Here is an 18,253-nt window from a genome sequence, read left to right on the forward strand (position 1 = left end):
CGTTACTTGCATTTTGACGCCTGGGCATCTCCTATTTAAGAAAGCCCCAGGTGTGAGCTAACAGTGCTGAGGCAGGTTCACGCGGGGGTCAGGCCCTGTGAGCCAGAGCCCCCTCTTCCCGTCAGACCTCGTGACGTCCACACTCCATTCCTCATCTGCCTCATCTTTCTTCCCTGAGTTGCCTTCCTCTTTCTACCCCTCCTTCCTCTTTCTCCTGGAGTCCAACTGCCTCCTCAGTCCCCAGGTCCCTGCCGTGTCAGGCAATTCTTCTCACCGCCTGTCAACATCACCAGTGCTCTGGGGAAGCTGCGAGTTGGGGCTGTTTCAACTGGCCCACCCCTCTACATTTATCTCGGCCCCATCCCCCCTGACCGGCCTTCAATCCTCCCCACTCCGTAAAAATCTCCCAACCTCACATTTCTCATTTGGTCAACCTTAGTTGCTCATATCTGCGATCTGGTCTGAGGCTTCCACTCAGGAGTTTGTCCTCATCTTCTCACCAGATTCTGAAACATAACCTCATTCAGGAAGGTCTGTGAAAACCTGAGCCCATCAGCAAGTCAGGTCTTTGGCCTTGATTGCTTCCTACAGCTGTCTTGCTTGGCTGGTCCAGTGGGGTTTCTAGCCCTCTAAAAGAGGACTCTTCCCGTGTTCTCTCTCGATCGCTCTTGCTCTCTCTCTCTCTCTCTCTCTCTTCCTGTTTAAAACCAGTCTGAGAATCAGAGTCAGGATTTAACCTGAGAAATGGAGGAAAGCCCAGAGCCTTCCTCTGAAGCAGCTACTTTCTCCATGTATCACCGATGAATGATGGAAATCAGACCAAGTCTGGTCATCATCATGATAATTTAAATGTATCCGTTAAGTTTTGCAAGATTCTACCAAATAAATGATTGTGCATGTCAACCACTCGATTAATAAAACAGCCACCAGAAGCAAAGACACGAATGAAAAGGTCGAAGCCTTGAGGTTTACTTAGGGATTGTTTTCCTCCTCGTGGTTCTTCAGCATTCACCTGTGAGAAAATCCTACAAGACCCTCTGCCTGCTACGTCTTCAAAGAAAAAATGCATTGCCAAGACTCAGTTAATATGGAAAAGTGGATTAAAGAGGGACCATACAGTAATTCTTAGATTAGCCCAGGACTGCACTGTCCGCACATAGGTCCGGTGACAATTCTGCCTGGAGAAAATGATTCCCCTTTTCTACACCAGGGTCTTTCAACCTCAGCACTGTTGTCATTTTGGGCCAAGTAATTCTCTGTTGTGATGGGCTGTCCTGTGCACTACAGGATGTTAAGCAGCGTCCCTGACCTCTGCTAAGCCCTTCTCTTCCCAGTTGTAATGATCAAAAATGACCTCATTCGTTTCCTGGTGCCTGCCCAGGGAACAAAAATCGCCCTGGGTTGAGAACCACTCTTCTACACACACACACACCTTCCTGACACACTTTCCAGTTACTATAGATCCTATTTGCCCAGTGTCAGTGGTGCAAACAGCCAGCAGAGGGGACAGGACAGGAGACATCTTCTCCCCTTGGTACCCACGAGAGCTAAGCAAGTAGTTTCTACTGAGGACAGAGGTGGGAAACGCTGGCCCACCAGCGGCACTGCTGGCTCACAGAGAGTAAATGCTCTTCAAAGCTGTAAGATCTCTCTTAGGGGCTTCTGGAAAACAGGTTTAGGGCAGCAGAGGCCCACTGCCAAGATGCATGACTGAGTGGAGTACGAGGACCGGATATAGAGGACGAGAGTCCACTACACTGGACCTCACCTAAGGAGGTCTCCCCCGCTTACACAAAGTGACTTGGGTTTGAACACAAACTCTGCATAGGTGGAGTCACCTGGCCCTACCCATGCAGTTCATCTTACAGCATCTGGCATGAACATCCAGACCCACCGGCCCAGGGACCCTCACAGTGCTGGGCAGTCTCCGCCGGCCACTCTCAAGGGTCGGGGGCTTCACTGCAGTCCCAGGGTTGTCAAATGCAAATCTCCTCAGTCACTTTTCAGGAAGCACTTACTGAGCTTGTCTTGCAGATCTCAGTATGTAAAAGTCTCATCCAGAGACCAGCAGGGTGGGTGTCACCTTGGAGCTTGTTAGAAATACACTTCTGAATCAGGGTCTGTACTATAATCAATTCCCCAGGTGGTTTCTAGGGGCATTAATATTTAAGACCTGATGTAAGTAACACAGGAAAGGGAGAAGATCCACTCTTTCCCTCTGAAAGCTCCCTCTTTGACTGGGAAGACATGATTTATAGATATGGAACAATGAAGCAGAGTGGAAGTCTCTACCATCAAGCACGTTCTAGTACAAACTTGAATACAGAAAACTAGAGCCCAAGTCGTGCCTCAGCCACTTGCTTCCACTGAGCCTCAGTTTCTTCATCTGTTAAGTGGGGATAATTATACTTGCCCTGTCTGCCTTACAGGATTGTTGTAAAGATCAAAGATGGGACAGCACTACATTGATAGACGGTAGCATTTAAAGTTATACTTTGAGTGTTAACAGAAGTATCAAGATGAGAGGGTTGCAATGACTGGAATGGCCTGGGAAGGTTCAGCAGAGAAAATGGGGATGAAGCTAAATTGCCTTTTTAAAGATACTGAACCATACACTGGACCAGGCACTATAGTAAAGCGAGTTGGGGGGAAAATGCACATTTTGACCATTGCAACTAATACAGCCTCCACTTGGGCCGCTGCTGACCAACTCTTGTCAACTGCTTCCTGACAGTCTGCTGATGGTCAGCCTCACAGTTCTCAGAAACACACACTTGATGCTCATCATGTCCTCTACATAAGATATAAAGCAAGCAGATGTGGCCTCTTGAGGGACATTGGCTTAAGACGCTCTATTGCTGTAAACCTTAACTCTTTGAGGTATGAGGTACAAGGAAATGAACTTGTCATTTGCAGAGCTGACCTGTGAGAGTGGCTGGACATTGCAAGGGGTGCCTGTAGGAGTAGGAATAAAAGGAAATGAGCAGGTGAGTTCTTGGATAAAAATATTTCTAGCTAAAATTTATTAAGCATTTGCTAGGTAGATGTTTTCATAGATTATCTTTATTTCATCCTTACTACATCACCTCTTGGGCAGGAACTCTTTTATTCCCCACTCTGAGGAAATGGAGACTTAGGATTTGAACCCAGCTTGGTCTGCCTTCCAAACAAGCAGCTTTCCTTAACTGCAAGCTAAACAGCTAAGGTACTTCGAGTAGCTCTGGTCTTCATTGTGCAGCTGAAATGACGACGCTGTGCTTTTGTTGTGAAACCTGGCTCACTCTGACTCGCTGACATTTGCCATGCTTGTCCTGAGCTTCTCCAGAGAAATGCTGTCTTCTGGCAGGAAAAGATAAAGCTGGCTGATACAAATGAGTCACCACACTCGTTATAATTAACAGTGATTTAAGAGCCAGATGCAAAAAAAAGAGGGGCCTCAGGATGCTGAGTCTTAGGCTGCCCAAACTTCGAGCCACACTCTCCATGGCTGAGCTTCCGTCTGCTCAAGATCCATTTTAAATGAAACCTGGAATGCACACAAGCTCCCAGATAATGAGGCTGAGAGGGGCAGCACCAAATTAATCTCCCTATTTACAACTGAAAAACCATACACCAGAACCAGAAAGAAGAGCTTATTGTTTATAGATACTGTAGGTTTTCACTTTCACACTCAGCTGCCCTTGAGAGATTAAGCAGTTTTCAACCTGCTGAACTGAAATTTACAGTCATACATTGTAAATTCAGTTATCCTAGGAGTTTTGCCTATGCCCTCCCAGTCCCAGTGATATACCTATGGACTTCAAAAAGACCAATTATCATTAGCATCTCTCTGTTCCTTTTTGCAGATCAGGAACAAGAATTGATGTCTTGCAATGACTACCTGCTTAAATAAAATGCTGAAATGCAATTCCCACCATGCTGTCCACAAACCCATCAAATTGCACAGCAAGGGCATAACCAATTTATGATACAATGTGGATGCAGCACTCACTGCTGTTTAATTCTCTACTGAGGTGCAAAGGAGAACAATAAATTGAAATTAGGATCTGGCTAGATCTGTGGCAGCTTCTTAGCTGTTTAAAAGAGGCTCAACTAGCCCTGGGATTTGAAATCTGAATCTTTCCATGACATAATACAGCTGATAGAATATTATCACTTTCCTTTTGAATGGACTTTAATTGAGGGCAAAGTGAAAAATGCAGGTTACATTTTTAGTGTTATTATCAATACGTTTAAGATCAACACCCAAATACTGATGCATCTAATATTTATACATTTCCTAATTATAGTTGTCCAAGAGCAAATCATTATCTGATATATATATTTACACAATAATTTCAAGCAACTGTAAATAATAAATTTCCTCCCTTTAGGGGAAAAAAACACACACACACATACTCCCACCCAACCGCCTTTAAACAATGGATTTCCTCACACCAGTCAGTCTCATTTTTTACCTCACATGTACTCATAGACCCAAAGTTAAGTTATTCAAGAACAGTCTAATCAATGGAGGTCCTGGACCAGCTCCCTATTTTGAGTCATTTAATCTTTACAATTTGAGGCCACATACCCAGCATGTTCCTTACATTTTAAGGACACCCCAAATGATGTAAATGCATTCCACGTCCTTTGTGTGAGGAGATATGTACATCTCTGATGCTGCACATGATTACAAACCCAAAAATAGACAAAAAAAAAAAACCCTAAGAAACAAAACAGCACGAAAAGAAAATCTCAGATCTTCAAATACAGTTATCTTAAGAGCACTGGGCTAATGTTAAAATGAAATTAACTGCACGGAAAGATTCTCTTACAGAGATATGGGTTAGTTCTGATTCTTTTTTTCAGTTGCTTGAAACACACAGGGTTTACAAGTTGCCTGGTAGGACTACATCCTGCCTTCCAGGTTAGCAGTCCGCCTGATCTCTGGAACACATCAGACGAAACTCACCCTCAATGCCTTGCTTTCTGATTTATTTCTTGCTGCTGCTATTAGTAAATGGAAACCATGAAAAAGTTTACATTAACAGACACATACACATGCCCTGGCCTATAAATATTCCATGATGGAAAATGGTACAATGACTCCATTCCTAGTGAAAATGAGCATAAAGGGAGAAAGGGAGGGTGGGACCACGTTATCAACAATGGCTCTTCTTACAACGGAAAATCCAGACCCAATGACGATGGGAGTTCAACTGACTGGACATCGTGAGCCACTTTACCAGGTCTTTGGGAGTCAACAAAAAAAGATGACAAAGCAGAGACCAGCCGCCCCCAGGCCAACCTGGCAGGATCCAGTAGTACAGGTGTCTTGTCTGGGAAGTTGGGTGAAGATTAGTTGCCATTTCCTTCTTAGAGAGGTGAGCGAGGAGGAACTGTACAGTCAGATTTGGAAGTAGTTCACATGCCGTCCTGCCTGGGACACAGAAATGTCCTGGGTTGGACCCCCTAAAGCGCCAGCTGGAGTTTGGTCATGTTTCTCTGGTGCATGTTGTGATGGCGGACTAATTCATCGGACCGGGCAAACTTTTTCTGACAACTGGGCCACCGACAACTGAAGGGCTTTTCACCTGTTGACACAATCACCAGTCAGACACGTGCAAGGGAAAGGCTGGGCATAAGCTTAATTATACACACCTGAGTTAAACCATACTGCTCCAGATTCCCCACAGTTCCTCCTCTAAGCTAATGAACTGGGCTCATCTCATGGGCAGCCCTAAAGTGGCAGCACCTCTGGACCTTGAGTATTGAAATACTGTAAAATACTGTTAAGTCAGTAGTCTTGAGAGATGGGAGAGACAAGAGTTGAGTCTAGTTCATGGAAATGCCTGGGTAACTTAATTAAGGAGGGAAACCCCTTTTTGTTTCAAGCTCTGTTTTATGAACTGGGTAAATCTTACTCCTTTGTTGTCTCAGTAAATAGGGAATTGAGCTTAACTGGGCTGCAAGGGCCTCGGCATCATCACCTGAATACTACTGATAGCTCCCCATCCAGGGCTAGAGCTCAGGTTGCAGCTTTAATGCTGATACAGGTGAGAATCTAGATGGGCTGTATATTTTTTAATACATCACTGACATCAACTTGCCTGTTACCTGCCTCCTACACCTTATGAAGTATTACCCTGCTACACTGAAGACTCCACTGGAGGCATGGTTTTGAGATTTTCAACAAGCCTCCCGAAAGATGAAGGACTGCCATCTAAGAAGCCCACAGATGTTCCTTCGAAGACCTCATTCTCTGTATTGAAGATAATTTGCATTTATTAAATGCCTAATGTATGCCAAGCCTTGTGTTGAGCCCCGCGTACATTGCCGCAAGTAATCCATCCAGCAGTCCTGGAAGGAGAGCGTTATTTTCCCCACTCTACAGATGAGGTCGGACAGCTGCAAGGGGCAAACCCAGGCAGGACTCAAATCCAAGTCTGTCTAATTCCCGAGTCCATGGTCTTTCCTGTGTCACACCTCACAGGCCTAGCCATCATGGAAAATACAGAGGTACCTTCATCCTAATTAAAACTGCCACAGGAGCCACACCCTGTACCACCTGGAGGAACTTCTTGGGGTACTGCTGGCCCCAGGACTTTGCTGAGAACTACTGGTCAGGACAAGTCCTGAGAAACGTCCTAGGGGAAGTACCATCCCGGGGTCAGAACTAGGGGCTGATTAAATATAGCATTAAAGAGTCTCCTGGTTGACAGAGGTCACTTCACAGATACATAGCTAAGCACAGGGGGTGGTACAAAGGACAACTCTTCCCTATCAACTTGTGAGCTCTGGACCAAATCAAAAGAGGAGTATCAAAGGCCCCTGAGTAGGGAAGCAAGGAGGCCATCTTGCCAACTCTGGGGCACAGGTGCCTGTTGGGTCTCAGATCCAGGACTGCAAAGGGTTATGGTCTCATGTTCTTCACTGCCCTCAATCCTCCTCTCCTCTTCCTGATCTGGCTCCTGCCCCCACCACCGCCCCTGCTGTGCTGTCAAAGGTCTTCCCTCAATGGGCAATTTCCAACCCTCTCTCCTCTCAGTCTTCATCCTGCTCAGTCTTTCCATGGTATCCGATTTTGTTGACTCTTCTAGATTCTCTCCTGCCTAGGCTGCTGGGGGAACCCATGTGCTTTCACAGTGGGAGATGGTGAGCCAGGAGCAGACAGAACTGGGTTTGCTACTTACTAGCTTTGTAACTTCAGACAAGTCATCTGCAAAGCAGGGAGCAAAGCGGGCCAAACCTACTCTTCTTGCAAGGATGTTGTGAAGATAAAATGAGCAAGCATAAGTACTGGCCTTCTTTCCAAAGCTACAGAGTATGCAGCAAAGTGGTGCTGTTTGCATTATGAAGGTCACCAGCCTTGACAAGAAGCAAAAACATGCAGTGGCCAGTGAATAAATGTCCTCTTGCCCGGTCTGGTCTGGAGGAAGGAAATAATAGCCATATGCTGATATATTAGTCTAGCAGAAATATCTGGCTGCTCCTGGGGCATTAGCTTTCAGCAAGGCAAGGACTGGGTTCTCTGAAAACAGTGTCATGTAACATGAGCTCTCAGGAGAACAAATGTTTACTTTGCTAGAATTTCTGCTGTTTTTCTGGAAGGTTGATTATCCTATCAAACTGAGTGATAAAAATGTGATGTGACAAACTGGGAACAGTAAGGACCTAGCTTATCTCTTCTTCTTCATTCTGGTTACTCATGAAAAGACTTCTTTTCCCATCTCTCTCTGGATCTGTATTTCCCCTACCTCCCCTTCTTAAAAAAAAAAGGTTATTATTTATTACTTAAAGATCGTCAGAGCCTGCTCTTCCATTCAACTGATTCTAAGCATATCTACAACTTATATACTAGTCTTTTCCATTCTCTCATCCCAAACAACTTCACTCAGCAGTAGTTTAAAAAAATAATGAAAAATAAATGTGAAGAAAAGTTTACGCACTTGTTTTACCTGTATGAGTCCTGGTGTGGGTCTTCAGGTGGTCGGAGCGGGAGAACTTTCGCTGACAAGTTTTACACTGGAATGGTTTCACACCTAAACGGACAGAAAAGGTCTAGCCACGGCCCTAGCAATGTGGGGCGCAGCTCGGCCCCCAGGGCCCGCTCCCAGCAGCTGCGGGCAGCCGGCATCTCCAGGTGTGCTCACGTCAGCCTCATCCTTGGGCTTCCCCAGTGCCCCAGGGACCACCTGGTCCTCTGCGCAGTAACCCTCAAGGACCTACTTCCATTCTGGGAACAACCGTTCCCTAACCACAGATGTCTGCTTCTCACCAGCTGGGACATCTCAGCTGGGTCCGAGACAGAACAAGTGAATCACATGCTCCAAATCAGACTCTGCTTTCCACCTCCTGGGTTCTTTACTGATGGCAACTGTATCTTCCCACAAATTTCATTGTTCTGTGGTTTGCAGAAGAAATGTGGGATGCTTTTCTTTCTTTCTCTCTCTCTTTTTTTTTGAGAGAAGGAAAATCCCCAGAATTAAAAAAAAAAAAAAAGTAACTGCAAAACATTAAACAAATTGGCTGTCTCATCAATATTCAACAAGAAAGAGAATTGTAAAATCAACCCTAACCCCAAGGGAACATAACTGCCAGCAACAAGAAGTCAACCTACAAACCTGTGTGTCTCCTTTGGTGTCTTTTGAGCTGGTCTGAACGAGAAAACCTTCGCTCACAGTCCTTGAAGTCACACTGGTATGGTTTCTCACCTTGGGGAAGACACATATTCTATTTGAAAATGACACTGAAAATCAGGATGTCATTAAAGCCGACCTCTCCTACTGAGAGCGAAGAGACCCCAAGACGCCAAGGTACTTTGGGGGTGGTGTTGGGATAGTGACGCCGACCACATGTGGATAAAATGCCCACCTGCACACATGCTCTAGGTGTAGAATGGCAGGCTGGTGAATGAGGAGGGTCCCTAACCTCTGGATTATAGGAAGCTAACAGGAGCTCTAGTTTTGGAGTCTGACATTAGAGTCAAATCCAGCTCTGCCACTTAAACCCTGGGTAAGGCACAGCTTCCTTGCTGTGAAATGGGGACAATAATCTGACAGGTTCCAAGGATCTGTGAATGAATTAAAGCAGACCATCCATGTAAATGCATGGCCCAGAGGTAATACCAAAAATTTATTAGCAGAGAACAATTTGACAAATGAGAAAACAAGTGAAGTCTTAACTCCTCGGCTGAGTCTGAGGCAGAGTTCTGGGATGGATGAGCCTTGGAGCCGGCCCCATGTAAGAGGTGTTTTATGTTTTATGGTCCAAAGATTTGGTGTTCTCTGCTACCGACTCCTCATTTTTGATTCAAGCATAAATGACTCCATGGTTATGAGATGCTCAACTTAAACCAGGAGCCAAATTATTTAAAAAGTTCTTGGTATCCTTTCATCAGCGAGAAGTCAGTAGTGTGATTACACAACCTTCTGCCTTGAGTGGAAAAGCTCCACCCCTGTCCTCGCTAGACAAAGTTCAGCCAAACACTGGGAACTGAGCCCCAGGAGTACACTGACAACCTCCTTATGAGAATTCTGAGTCACCAGGATTCTGGGATGCAGGACCGGTCAGCTCTTTCTGTTATAGGACAGCCCCTAGTTGCCTTTTCAATCTTGTAACCTCCTCTGTTTCCCTGATTAACCTGTATTTCAGCCACACGGGCTGCTCACCATTCCCAAAGCCTACTGCACGTAGCTCACTGAAATGGCCTTCACCCCAGCTCCACCTCCCTACCCATCAAAGCCCACTCATCCTTCACAAATGCCACTTCCTTTGGGATACTTTTTTGGACACTTCATGTTCATATTTAAACCTCTTCCTTCCCTCATTACAGAGAGTACCACGGAACCCTTATAAGAAGGTCTACCCTTCATCATCAGGCTGGGAAACCCTGAGGAGCTCTTTCTTCACTTTCTATTTATATCCAGTCCAGCTCCTTACACTTCACTCCATAAGCTGGAAAAGACAACATGCCCTGTTCAGTCTACTTCCTCCCCCCCCCCCCCCCGCCCCACCAACTTTTCTGCTTCTGCTGATCCTTCATTACTTCTGTCCAACCTTGTCAACCCTTTGATGGTTAATGCAAGCCCTTCCTTCTCAGATGGCCCTAGCTCAAATCGATGGCTTTTGAACTCCTCTTCTCAGCTCGTCCAGCCTCTGATTTAGCCCATTATGCTCCCCTAGTTCCTCTTCATATGTGTAAATTGTGACTCCAAATCACAGAGTCTCTGGGAACAGGGATTGTGATCTGGAGTTAAAAGCATGAGTTGTAGTCCTGATTCCATCATATCCAACCCATCTGATAATTGTTTTGTGTGTGTGGGAGAAATAAATTAAAAAAAAATATGAGTAGAATATCTGGCACATAGAAATTACTTAATATAAAAGTGCTTAATATAATAGCTTGAACACTTATAAATAATTATAATACGTTATTATAAATAAATAAGAAAAGACAGCACTCTTTTAAGAAGTGGGCTGCAGGATTGTCAAATAACTGCCTGTTTGCCCTTGCCTTTTGTAAGGAAAAAGGTAAGGAAAAATTTCTTACAACCTCCAGGGGACCTGAAGGTCTTGCTGCTTTGTCCACTGCCTTCCCTTTATATAGCACTCTAACCACCACTGCTTTCTAAGTGCCTCTTTTCCATTAAAAGTTTCTACAATCATATCTGCATTCAATATATTTCCTTGCATTTTTTCAGGCAGAATTTTAATTCATTATTTTCCTTATAACCTTTACAGAAAAATATCTGTGGAAAAATATAACATGCCACATGTCCTCTTCACCTTTAGCCTCCAGACAGGATGAATTAGCAGAGTCCAATGGTTTGAAAACATAATTGAATGCAGCGTGCTTGATTCTCTAGCTTACCAATCACAAAATCAACAGTAACAATAAAATAATAATGGTAATGATTACAGTGAAGCTGTCCTTCAGTTGTGGAAAGGACATCACTGCTCACCATCTATAGGAAATCGTGGACTCTGCACTGTTTTCTCATAGCAAAGACCCAACCCACACGGCCAAGAGGAAACATTTGTGAAATGGGTGTTCACACTTGAGGAGGCCAGTTCTCACTTTCCAGAGGCTGACCCCGGGACATGGGGGAAAACATGGTTTTCCCTGATATATCACAAATCATCATCATTTCACTCTCATCTTTCAAAAGATCCAATCCAACTGATCACTAACCCAAGCAGTTACACTTTTATTTTGATTGCCTCTTCCTAACTCTTAAAATGGCCTTGCCTGTCAACCTTTCAAAATCGCCTGCTTTTGGCAATCCCAGCCTGGCCCCTCTCTCTTTAGGGATGTTAAGAGTATTATTATAGTAATGCTATCATTTTATTCAGACCTACTGACAGAGGACACTATTCTAGGTCTTTCATATCTATAGCTTCTTTAATTCAATTTGATTTCATTTACTCTAGTCTTGACAATTGTATTAAATGGTAGGTATTTCCATGTCTATTTTCCAGATGAAGCAAATGAAGTTCAGAGAGGCTAAGACACTTGCTTATGTGCTCATGGCTTGGTGGTGAAATGAGGATTCAAACTCAGGGCTCTGGATTATGTAACCCTTGCTCTACCACCAGCCTACTCTGCCTCCTTGAAGACAAGTCCCACAGCCTTTTCCATCACGTTGGCCAGACCTTTCAAAGCAGTACCTGCGTTTCATCCCAGAGATGACCTGACATCAACACCCGTGGCCTTAGGAACGTGAGAGCCTGGAGCAGTTGCTCCTGAACCACCAGTGCCGAAGGCTGCTGGAGCCACCGCTGGGTGGCGGACACACTCACCAGTGTGCTTCCGGCTGTGCATCTGCAAGTGGGACAACTTAAAATATCTCTTGTTGCAGCCTGGGTAAGCACACATGAAGGGGCGCTTCTCACTTGTCTCAGATGCCGACCGCACAAGAGTTGGGGCTACCCCGGGCACACGCCGCACGTCCTGCAAGCAGAGAGTAGAGGAAAGAGAAAGGGAGGCTTGAAGCCACATGTGAACATGGGGAGAACCTCACTTCAGTTCCCGGGGGGAAGTGAGCACTGGAAAACACCCAAAGGGAGTGGTCTGGATCCACACCCCCGCCTCCACTCCCCCAGATGCCCGCGGCAGACAGTACTAATAGATAACCGCTCAGGACATTCTACAGTGCAGTGCTCCAACAACATCGCTACTGATCCATCCAAATTGGTACTTGAAACGAAGCTTTGGAGTTTTGGAGTTGCTGGCCAAGAGCATCTGGAAAAGAAGTGGCAGTGACCGGAAGAGCTCCCAATGCAACCTGTCTCAGTTTTTCCACTTAGCAGTGAGGTCTGGAGGTCCAACTCCTAGATTCCGTTCCATTCTACTCAGAGACATGACTACATAACCTCACATCTGATCTGCAATGAGTGGGGAAGATCACAGTGGAGAAAAACATGGGATAATGAGTGAGTCCTAAACTGACAAGACCTTCCATGGGCAAGTAAATGACAAGGAGGAAGGAACCCCCAAGATTTGGGGGTTTCTGTCAGTGAAGGGGAGCTGAAGCCATCAGAGGCCACCAGAGACCACCAAAGGCATGGTGGAGCCAGTGCAGTCCTTTAGTATGGACACCAGAAAATGTGATGAGAGCCATCTGCCCTCCATGTACTTTCCATGTCCTTCACAAGGCATTTTGTGGTTTCGGCCTTTATCTTGTGGGGGTGCCACATGTATATCATCAGCCTGCCATGAAAAGGAACTGGAGGGAAAGAGAGCAGCAAGCTCCCCTTCCTGCTCTTGGAAGTAATGAATCACAGAAGGGCACACAGGAAGTGCCCAAGGGACCACTGAATCCTACCCATTCATTTACAGATGGACAAATCGAGGCCGAACACAGCGAGTGAGTGACAGAAGTACACATCCGTGTTTTGCATTAAGAGCAGGAAATACTTCTCAGCTTAACCAACTCCCAGCCTTGTGCCTTTTCAGTTCTGCCCCACACTTGCAGTCTAATTCCTATCTCACGTAGCCTCTCATTACAAAGTCACACTCATTTTTGGAAAAGAAAATGCACTGCAGTGACATACAACTTTGCTGTTGATAAGCCACAGTGTCTCAGAGCAAATGGTGGCATACACATTAAATGGAGCTGTGTTTGATTTAGCATCCTTTGGGAGAAAATGTGCAGGTAACGAAGCAAGACCTATCCACACTGGGCTTCAGCAGAGGCCACGATGGTGAGTCTGATGAACAGGACTTGGTAGGCACGAAGACCGAGAAAGCGTTTTTCATTTCCTTTAATTGCACACACAGCAATAGGATATAAAATCAAGTGGCTGATGACAATCAGGGCTCCTAGTGGAGGGTCCTGATATACTTGCTGAGAGACTGATCAACTCTTTCCAAATCTCCATCAGATTTGTATATTTTTGTAACTCTTGCCTTTGGGATGAGGGAGCACATTGTTCGTTGTAGGATGCTGCTGGAAACATTAATCAGAACATCTCAGCGCTCCCTGCCCCACATTTCACATGGGGACCTGGCCCCTACAAGACTTATTTCTAGAGTATTGACTATTTTGATGAAAATGCCCCAGCTGTTACTCATGTTGCAGCCAGCAAGCCACATTGTGCAAGAGTTACAAACGGAAACCCCTGGTAATGGCATGTGTTTTTGACCTCCCAAATGTAGCTCTTCTGATGTGGCCTTCCACCAAGCTTTCTTGGTCCTCCAAAAATTTTACTTGTTTCACTCTCCTTGGAGTACCCCCTTCCTCCGAATTGTTTATAGGCTCCTATCTCCCTAAGCAGTAAAACGTGGTGGTTAAAGACAGGGGTTCTGGACTCAGACAGGCCCATGTTACAAGTTCCAGCTCCACCACTTACTAGCTGTGTGACTTTGGACAAGTCACTTGTCTTCTCTGGGCTTCATTTTCCTCCTCTACCTAATAAAAAAAAAAGTCCACGTATAAAACTTAGTACAGGGTGCACACGTAGTTTCAGCGGTAGAATGCTCGCCTTCCATGCGGGAGACCCGGGTTTGATTCCCGGACCATGCATCCCCTCCACCCAAAAAAAAACTTAGTACAATGCCTGGCATACAGAAAGTGTCCAGCCACAGGTGTAGTAGTAGTATTATCATTACTGAAATAGATGGCATCATAATAATTATTATCATTAATAGGTGGCATTTTAATTATAATTTTTAATACTATATTTGGCAAGATAGACTATCTGTGGGCACTCTGCAGTCTGACCAAATCTTCTTAGCAGTCAAGGACCCAGGTTATTAAGTCAAGCCCAATTAGCTCAAATACAAGAGCTGTGCAGCCCATCGTGGAGAAGGTGAATAAGCAGTGAAGGAGGAAAGATCTGAGTCGGGGAGGCAGCGGTATCCACACCAGCCTCAGGGGGAGGAGGAAGCTGGCTTATCTGACCCGGTGGAAGGTGGGGGGGGGGGTGTCCTTGATGTCACAGGAGCCTATAATTAGAAACAGACTTGCCAGTACCAGATGGTCCATCGACAGGAACTGAAAGGCTGTCGGGAAGGGAAGGAGGCCGCGAAGCCCACTGCCAGCCGGAGCACCCGCAGACACTCACCTGGATGCCCCTGAAGACGCCGTGGGTGTGTATTCGGTACTGGGCTCCGCAGAGGATGGGCGCCGTGTGGTTATCGCTCTCGTACCCGGTGCCGTGGCTGCAAACACAAGGAGGACAGAACAGGGCTCGGGGCTGGCTCACGATCGCCCATGGGAAACGCTCTGCAGGCATGGGGGAAGGTGGTTTTTTTTTTTTTTCCCCGTAAAAGCGCACAGGACAAAAGTACTTGGGTTTCGCTTCCCTCCATGGAGCCGCTTTGGAAAAGTGAGGGGCGGGGCGGCCCCGTGGGCAGGGAAAACACTGCCAGGCCCTCCTGCTCGGCCGGGCCCTGGGGCGCCGCCTGGGTCTGTACCACTCTGAGACAAGCAGAAAGACGTCAGGGCGGCAGCCCCGGACCCCCAGCGAGTTGTTTACCTTCTCCATGGCGGAGCCGACAGCTGAGACTATCTCCGGAACGAGCAGAATGCCTCAACCTCAAGTTCCACACGAACTGCACTGGACTTTTGTCAGCACCTCATGACTCAGTTTTTACCACGCAGCACCCAGAAAGCGATGACGCTTACAAGAAGACGCACCCTTAGAAGTGGGGATTACACATCGCGGCCCCACTCTGCTTAACAGATGGATTTTCCAGATCAGTCTAACGCTCTGTGGCCAACCTGTGCCCAGGGGGGGATACTGGACAGCGCCAGCCGGACCCAGCTCCTGCTCCATGCAGGTTCACCTTGTCCACCAGTGAGAGTGAGGGACGTGGGACGCTGGAAAGAACCAGGAAGGGGGTACATTCTGCTTTTAGAGATTTCTCCTTCAGGTAAAACGCTGCTCTCTAACCTGGACTTATTTTATTTTCAAATGAGGCAGAATGAGGATTCTCACCACTGGCAGCACCGTAGACTCCGACCTAGGACCACCAAAGGGAGTTTTTACGAAATACCTCTGTGAAATGGTGCAGCTGCTTTGGAAAACAGTCAAGCAGTTCCTCAAAATGTTAGGCACAGAGTTACCATGTGGCCCAGAAATCCCACTCCTAGGTATACACCCAAGGGAAATGAGAACACGCATTACACAAAAACCTGTACACAACTGTTCATAGCAGTATTCCTCACAATAACCAAAGAGTGGAAACAACCCAACTGCCCATCAACCAACAGACAGATAAATGAAAGGGAGTAGTATATCCACACAATGGAATATTTTCAGCTACAAGAAAGGATGAAGCATTGATACATGGATGAACCTCAAAAACATTATGCCAAGCGGAAGGAGCCAATCACCAAAGACCACATACTGTATGATTCCACTTTTATGAAATGTCTAGAATAGGCAAATCCATAGAGACAGAAAGTAGATTAGAGGTTGCATAGGGCTGTAGGGGTTGGGAGAAATAGAGACATGACTACTGAAAATGTTCTAAAATTGTAATCATTACACAACTCTGTGGGTAGACTAAAAACCATTAAATTGTACATCTCCAGTGGGCAAGCAATATGGTATGGGAAATGTGCAAAGCTCTCGGGGGTTGAGCCCACCCACTGGAATTTTTTTAAGCCTCCAGGTGATATGAACTGGCTTTCAGAGCTGAGACCCTCCATCCTCTGACCCCAGCACTCTAGAGATTCCAGGGGACCCCTTGCAGGAGGCTGTTTGGACCATTCCATTGGATAGGGTACAGGAGAGGCTTAAGGGCTGGCTCATTCCTCACTCTCCCAGGGGACAGAATTCCTGGAAGGGAAGAGTGCTGCCAGGACAACTGAAATGTGCATGAACGCTGGGGCCTCAGCAGCTGTGGGGTTTCACATTTAGCTCTGGCTTTAAGCTTTTCAAAAGGAATTGCCTGTCTCCTCGCATGGAGTAATGATGTTAAGTTTGGAAAGACAGGTGGCATTTCTGCTGTCCCTGACCTACTATCTTTGTCTCTACATCCTTTAAGTGATTCTTGACACATCTGGGGAAAAGGATCTCAAAGAGACAGAGCAGGGTCAAACGCACGAAGAAAACTGGGGAGAAACTCCAAACCCGGCTAGCATCTGCCTTTCTGACCCTCAAAACGTGCTTTGCCAGGAAAAAGATGCTGTGTCTGCTTTCCTAGCAATCATATCCTATGGGCGGTGGGGAAAAGCAAGTTGGTGACAATGGCCAGGTGGAAGCAGAAAGACAACAGACCAGAGTGGTGCTGCCAAAACATTTTGCCTTAAATGCTATCAAGAGTTACTGCTTTTGCTTGGTTCAGCCTTCTGAGTGGAGCCAAAATGTAACTTACACATTTTCTAGGGCCAAGTTATTTTTAGGGATGCAAATTAATAGAAATCTGAATTATTTTAAATTTCTGCCAACAAAAGGGAAGAATTAGGAAATTCCTATCTTGACAGCTAATCTCTGAGTGCTGGTGTGTTCCTGGAGGGTGGGGGGCATGGGAAACAGGCTTTCCTCAGGATACACGTCCCCTAAAATGAAGTGTTGTAATACTCAAAGGGAAAGATACGAGCCTCACAGCCAGATGCAAGCCAACAGACAAAAGAAGCAACTAGTAAGCAAGACTGTACCTGCTGAATATGCCACTAGATTCTTCCACCAGGTTCGTGAATAAGAAAAATAGCTGGGTCCCTACTGACTGGCTCTCAGGTCTCCAAAAGACAAACACACCGATGCAATTCACTCCCGTGGCCCTGCAATTCAAAACTCTCCCCAGGGTGGTCTTCCCAGGACACCAAGTATAAGACACAAGCATTTACTATGGTAACAGCTCTCTAGAGAAGCAGTTGGTGGTCTTGGCCTCATAGGCTAATATGAGGTAGAAAAGATCTAGAAAGGCCCTCTACTCCCATCCCCATCCAAGACTTCTGGCTCGTTCCCAACACAACGTGACTGCTAACTAGTTTTCAAGGTGACCCAATGTATTTGGAGGATGCTTTAACTGTTACAGAGGGTCAGTCCACACTGAGCTGCAATATTTCTGCTCACTTCTGCCTCCTGAGGAACAATAGTTAAGTAAGCATGACGATTTTATAACAGTCTTAGTGTCTCTCCTCTACTCAATGGTCAACTTAGCCTTGAGAGCACAGAGTGCCTCCCTCATCTCTGTATCCACAGAGCTAGAGCTGTTGTTCGCTCAACTATTAAACATTGTGAATCGTTGTCTTAATTCCTTTCCCATCTGGATCATCTTCTTCTTGGCAATGTATTAGGCCCTTGGCCTGCCAATTCTCCATCCTTGGGTAGAAGGCCTGGTGCCTCCCCATTCAATGTAGACAGAGGAGGCTATTAACATACCTAAAACCAAATTAACTTCTCAGCACTCAGGTCACAGCAACCTTCCTGCAGTCAAATAAAATTTCCAACTCCCTTCCCCCACCCCTGGCATTAACTGCAATTAAAGCAGGTATCTCCAACTGAGCTTGAAGATATGACTTTTGTCTTTAATTGGAATTTAGGACTATATACATATCTTTCAAATTCCTTTCTACCACTTTCAGCCAATCATTCTCAACTGCTGAAATCTTTTTACCTCTGGATTTGATTTCCAATACATTAGTTTCCCATCTCCCATTTCATGTCATCTCTACTATTTCAAAAAGATCTTTTCTGTGGTGGTGGGAAATGTTTATTTCCAATACGCATAACATATTTTTCTCTAGTATTCAGGAATTGCTAGGATTCTGGAAGGTCTCTCCACTGGACAACCTGAGGGAGCCAACATAAATAA

At 45.8% G+C, this 18,253-nt stretch overlaps 1 protein-coding gene across 11 annotated transcripts in view; it reads right to left on the reverse strand.

Annotated features, from left to right (window-relative positions):
- Positions 1–4,156: 4,156 nt before the first annotated feature.
- The window catches only part of WT1 (WT1 transcription factor), a 43,771-nt gene continuing 29,674 nt past the window's right edge, over positions 4,157–18,253 (reverse strand). For 9 of the 11 annotated variants that reach the window (XM_077114311.1, XM_077114309.1, XM_077114314.1 and 6 more), the window contains 5 exons: positions 14,551–14,647; positions 11,785–11,935; positions 8,607–8,696; positions 7,932–8,024; positions 4,157–5,576 (listed from right to left, as the gene is read on the reverse strand). In XM_077114311.1, coding sequence (XP_076970426.1) covers positions 5,455–5,576; positions 7,932–8,024; positions 8,607–8,696; positions 11,785–11,935; positions 14,551–14,647 — 553 coding nt within the window. In that variant the 3' untranslated portion in view covers positions 4,157–5,454. The remainder of the gene's footprint in view (positions 5,577–7,931; positions 8,025–8,606; positions 8,697–11,784; positions 11,936–14,550; positions 14,648–18,253) is intronic. The other 2 variants (XM_077114312.1, XM_077114310.1) reach the window with 1 other exon arrangement.

This window comes from Tamandua tetradactyla, chromosome 8 (assembly GCF_023851605.1).
Source record: "Tamandua tetradactyla isolate mTamTet1 chromosome 8, mTamTet1.pri, whole genome shotgun sequence".
In the NCBI taxonomy this organism is placed as follows: Eukaryota; Metazoa; Chordata; class Mammalia; order Pilosa; family Myrmecophagidae; genus Tamandua; species Tamandua tetradactyla.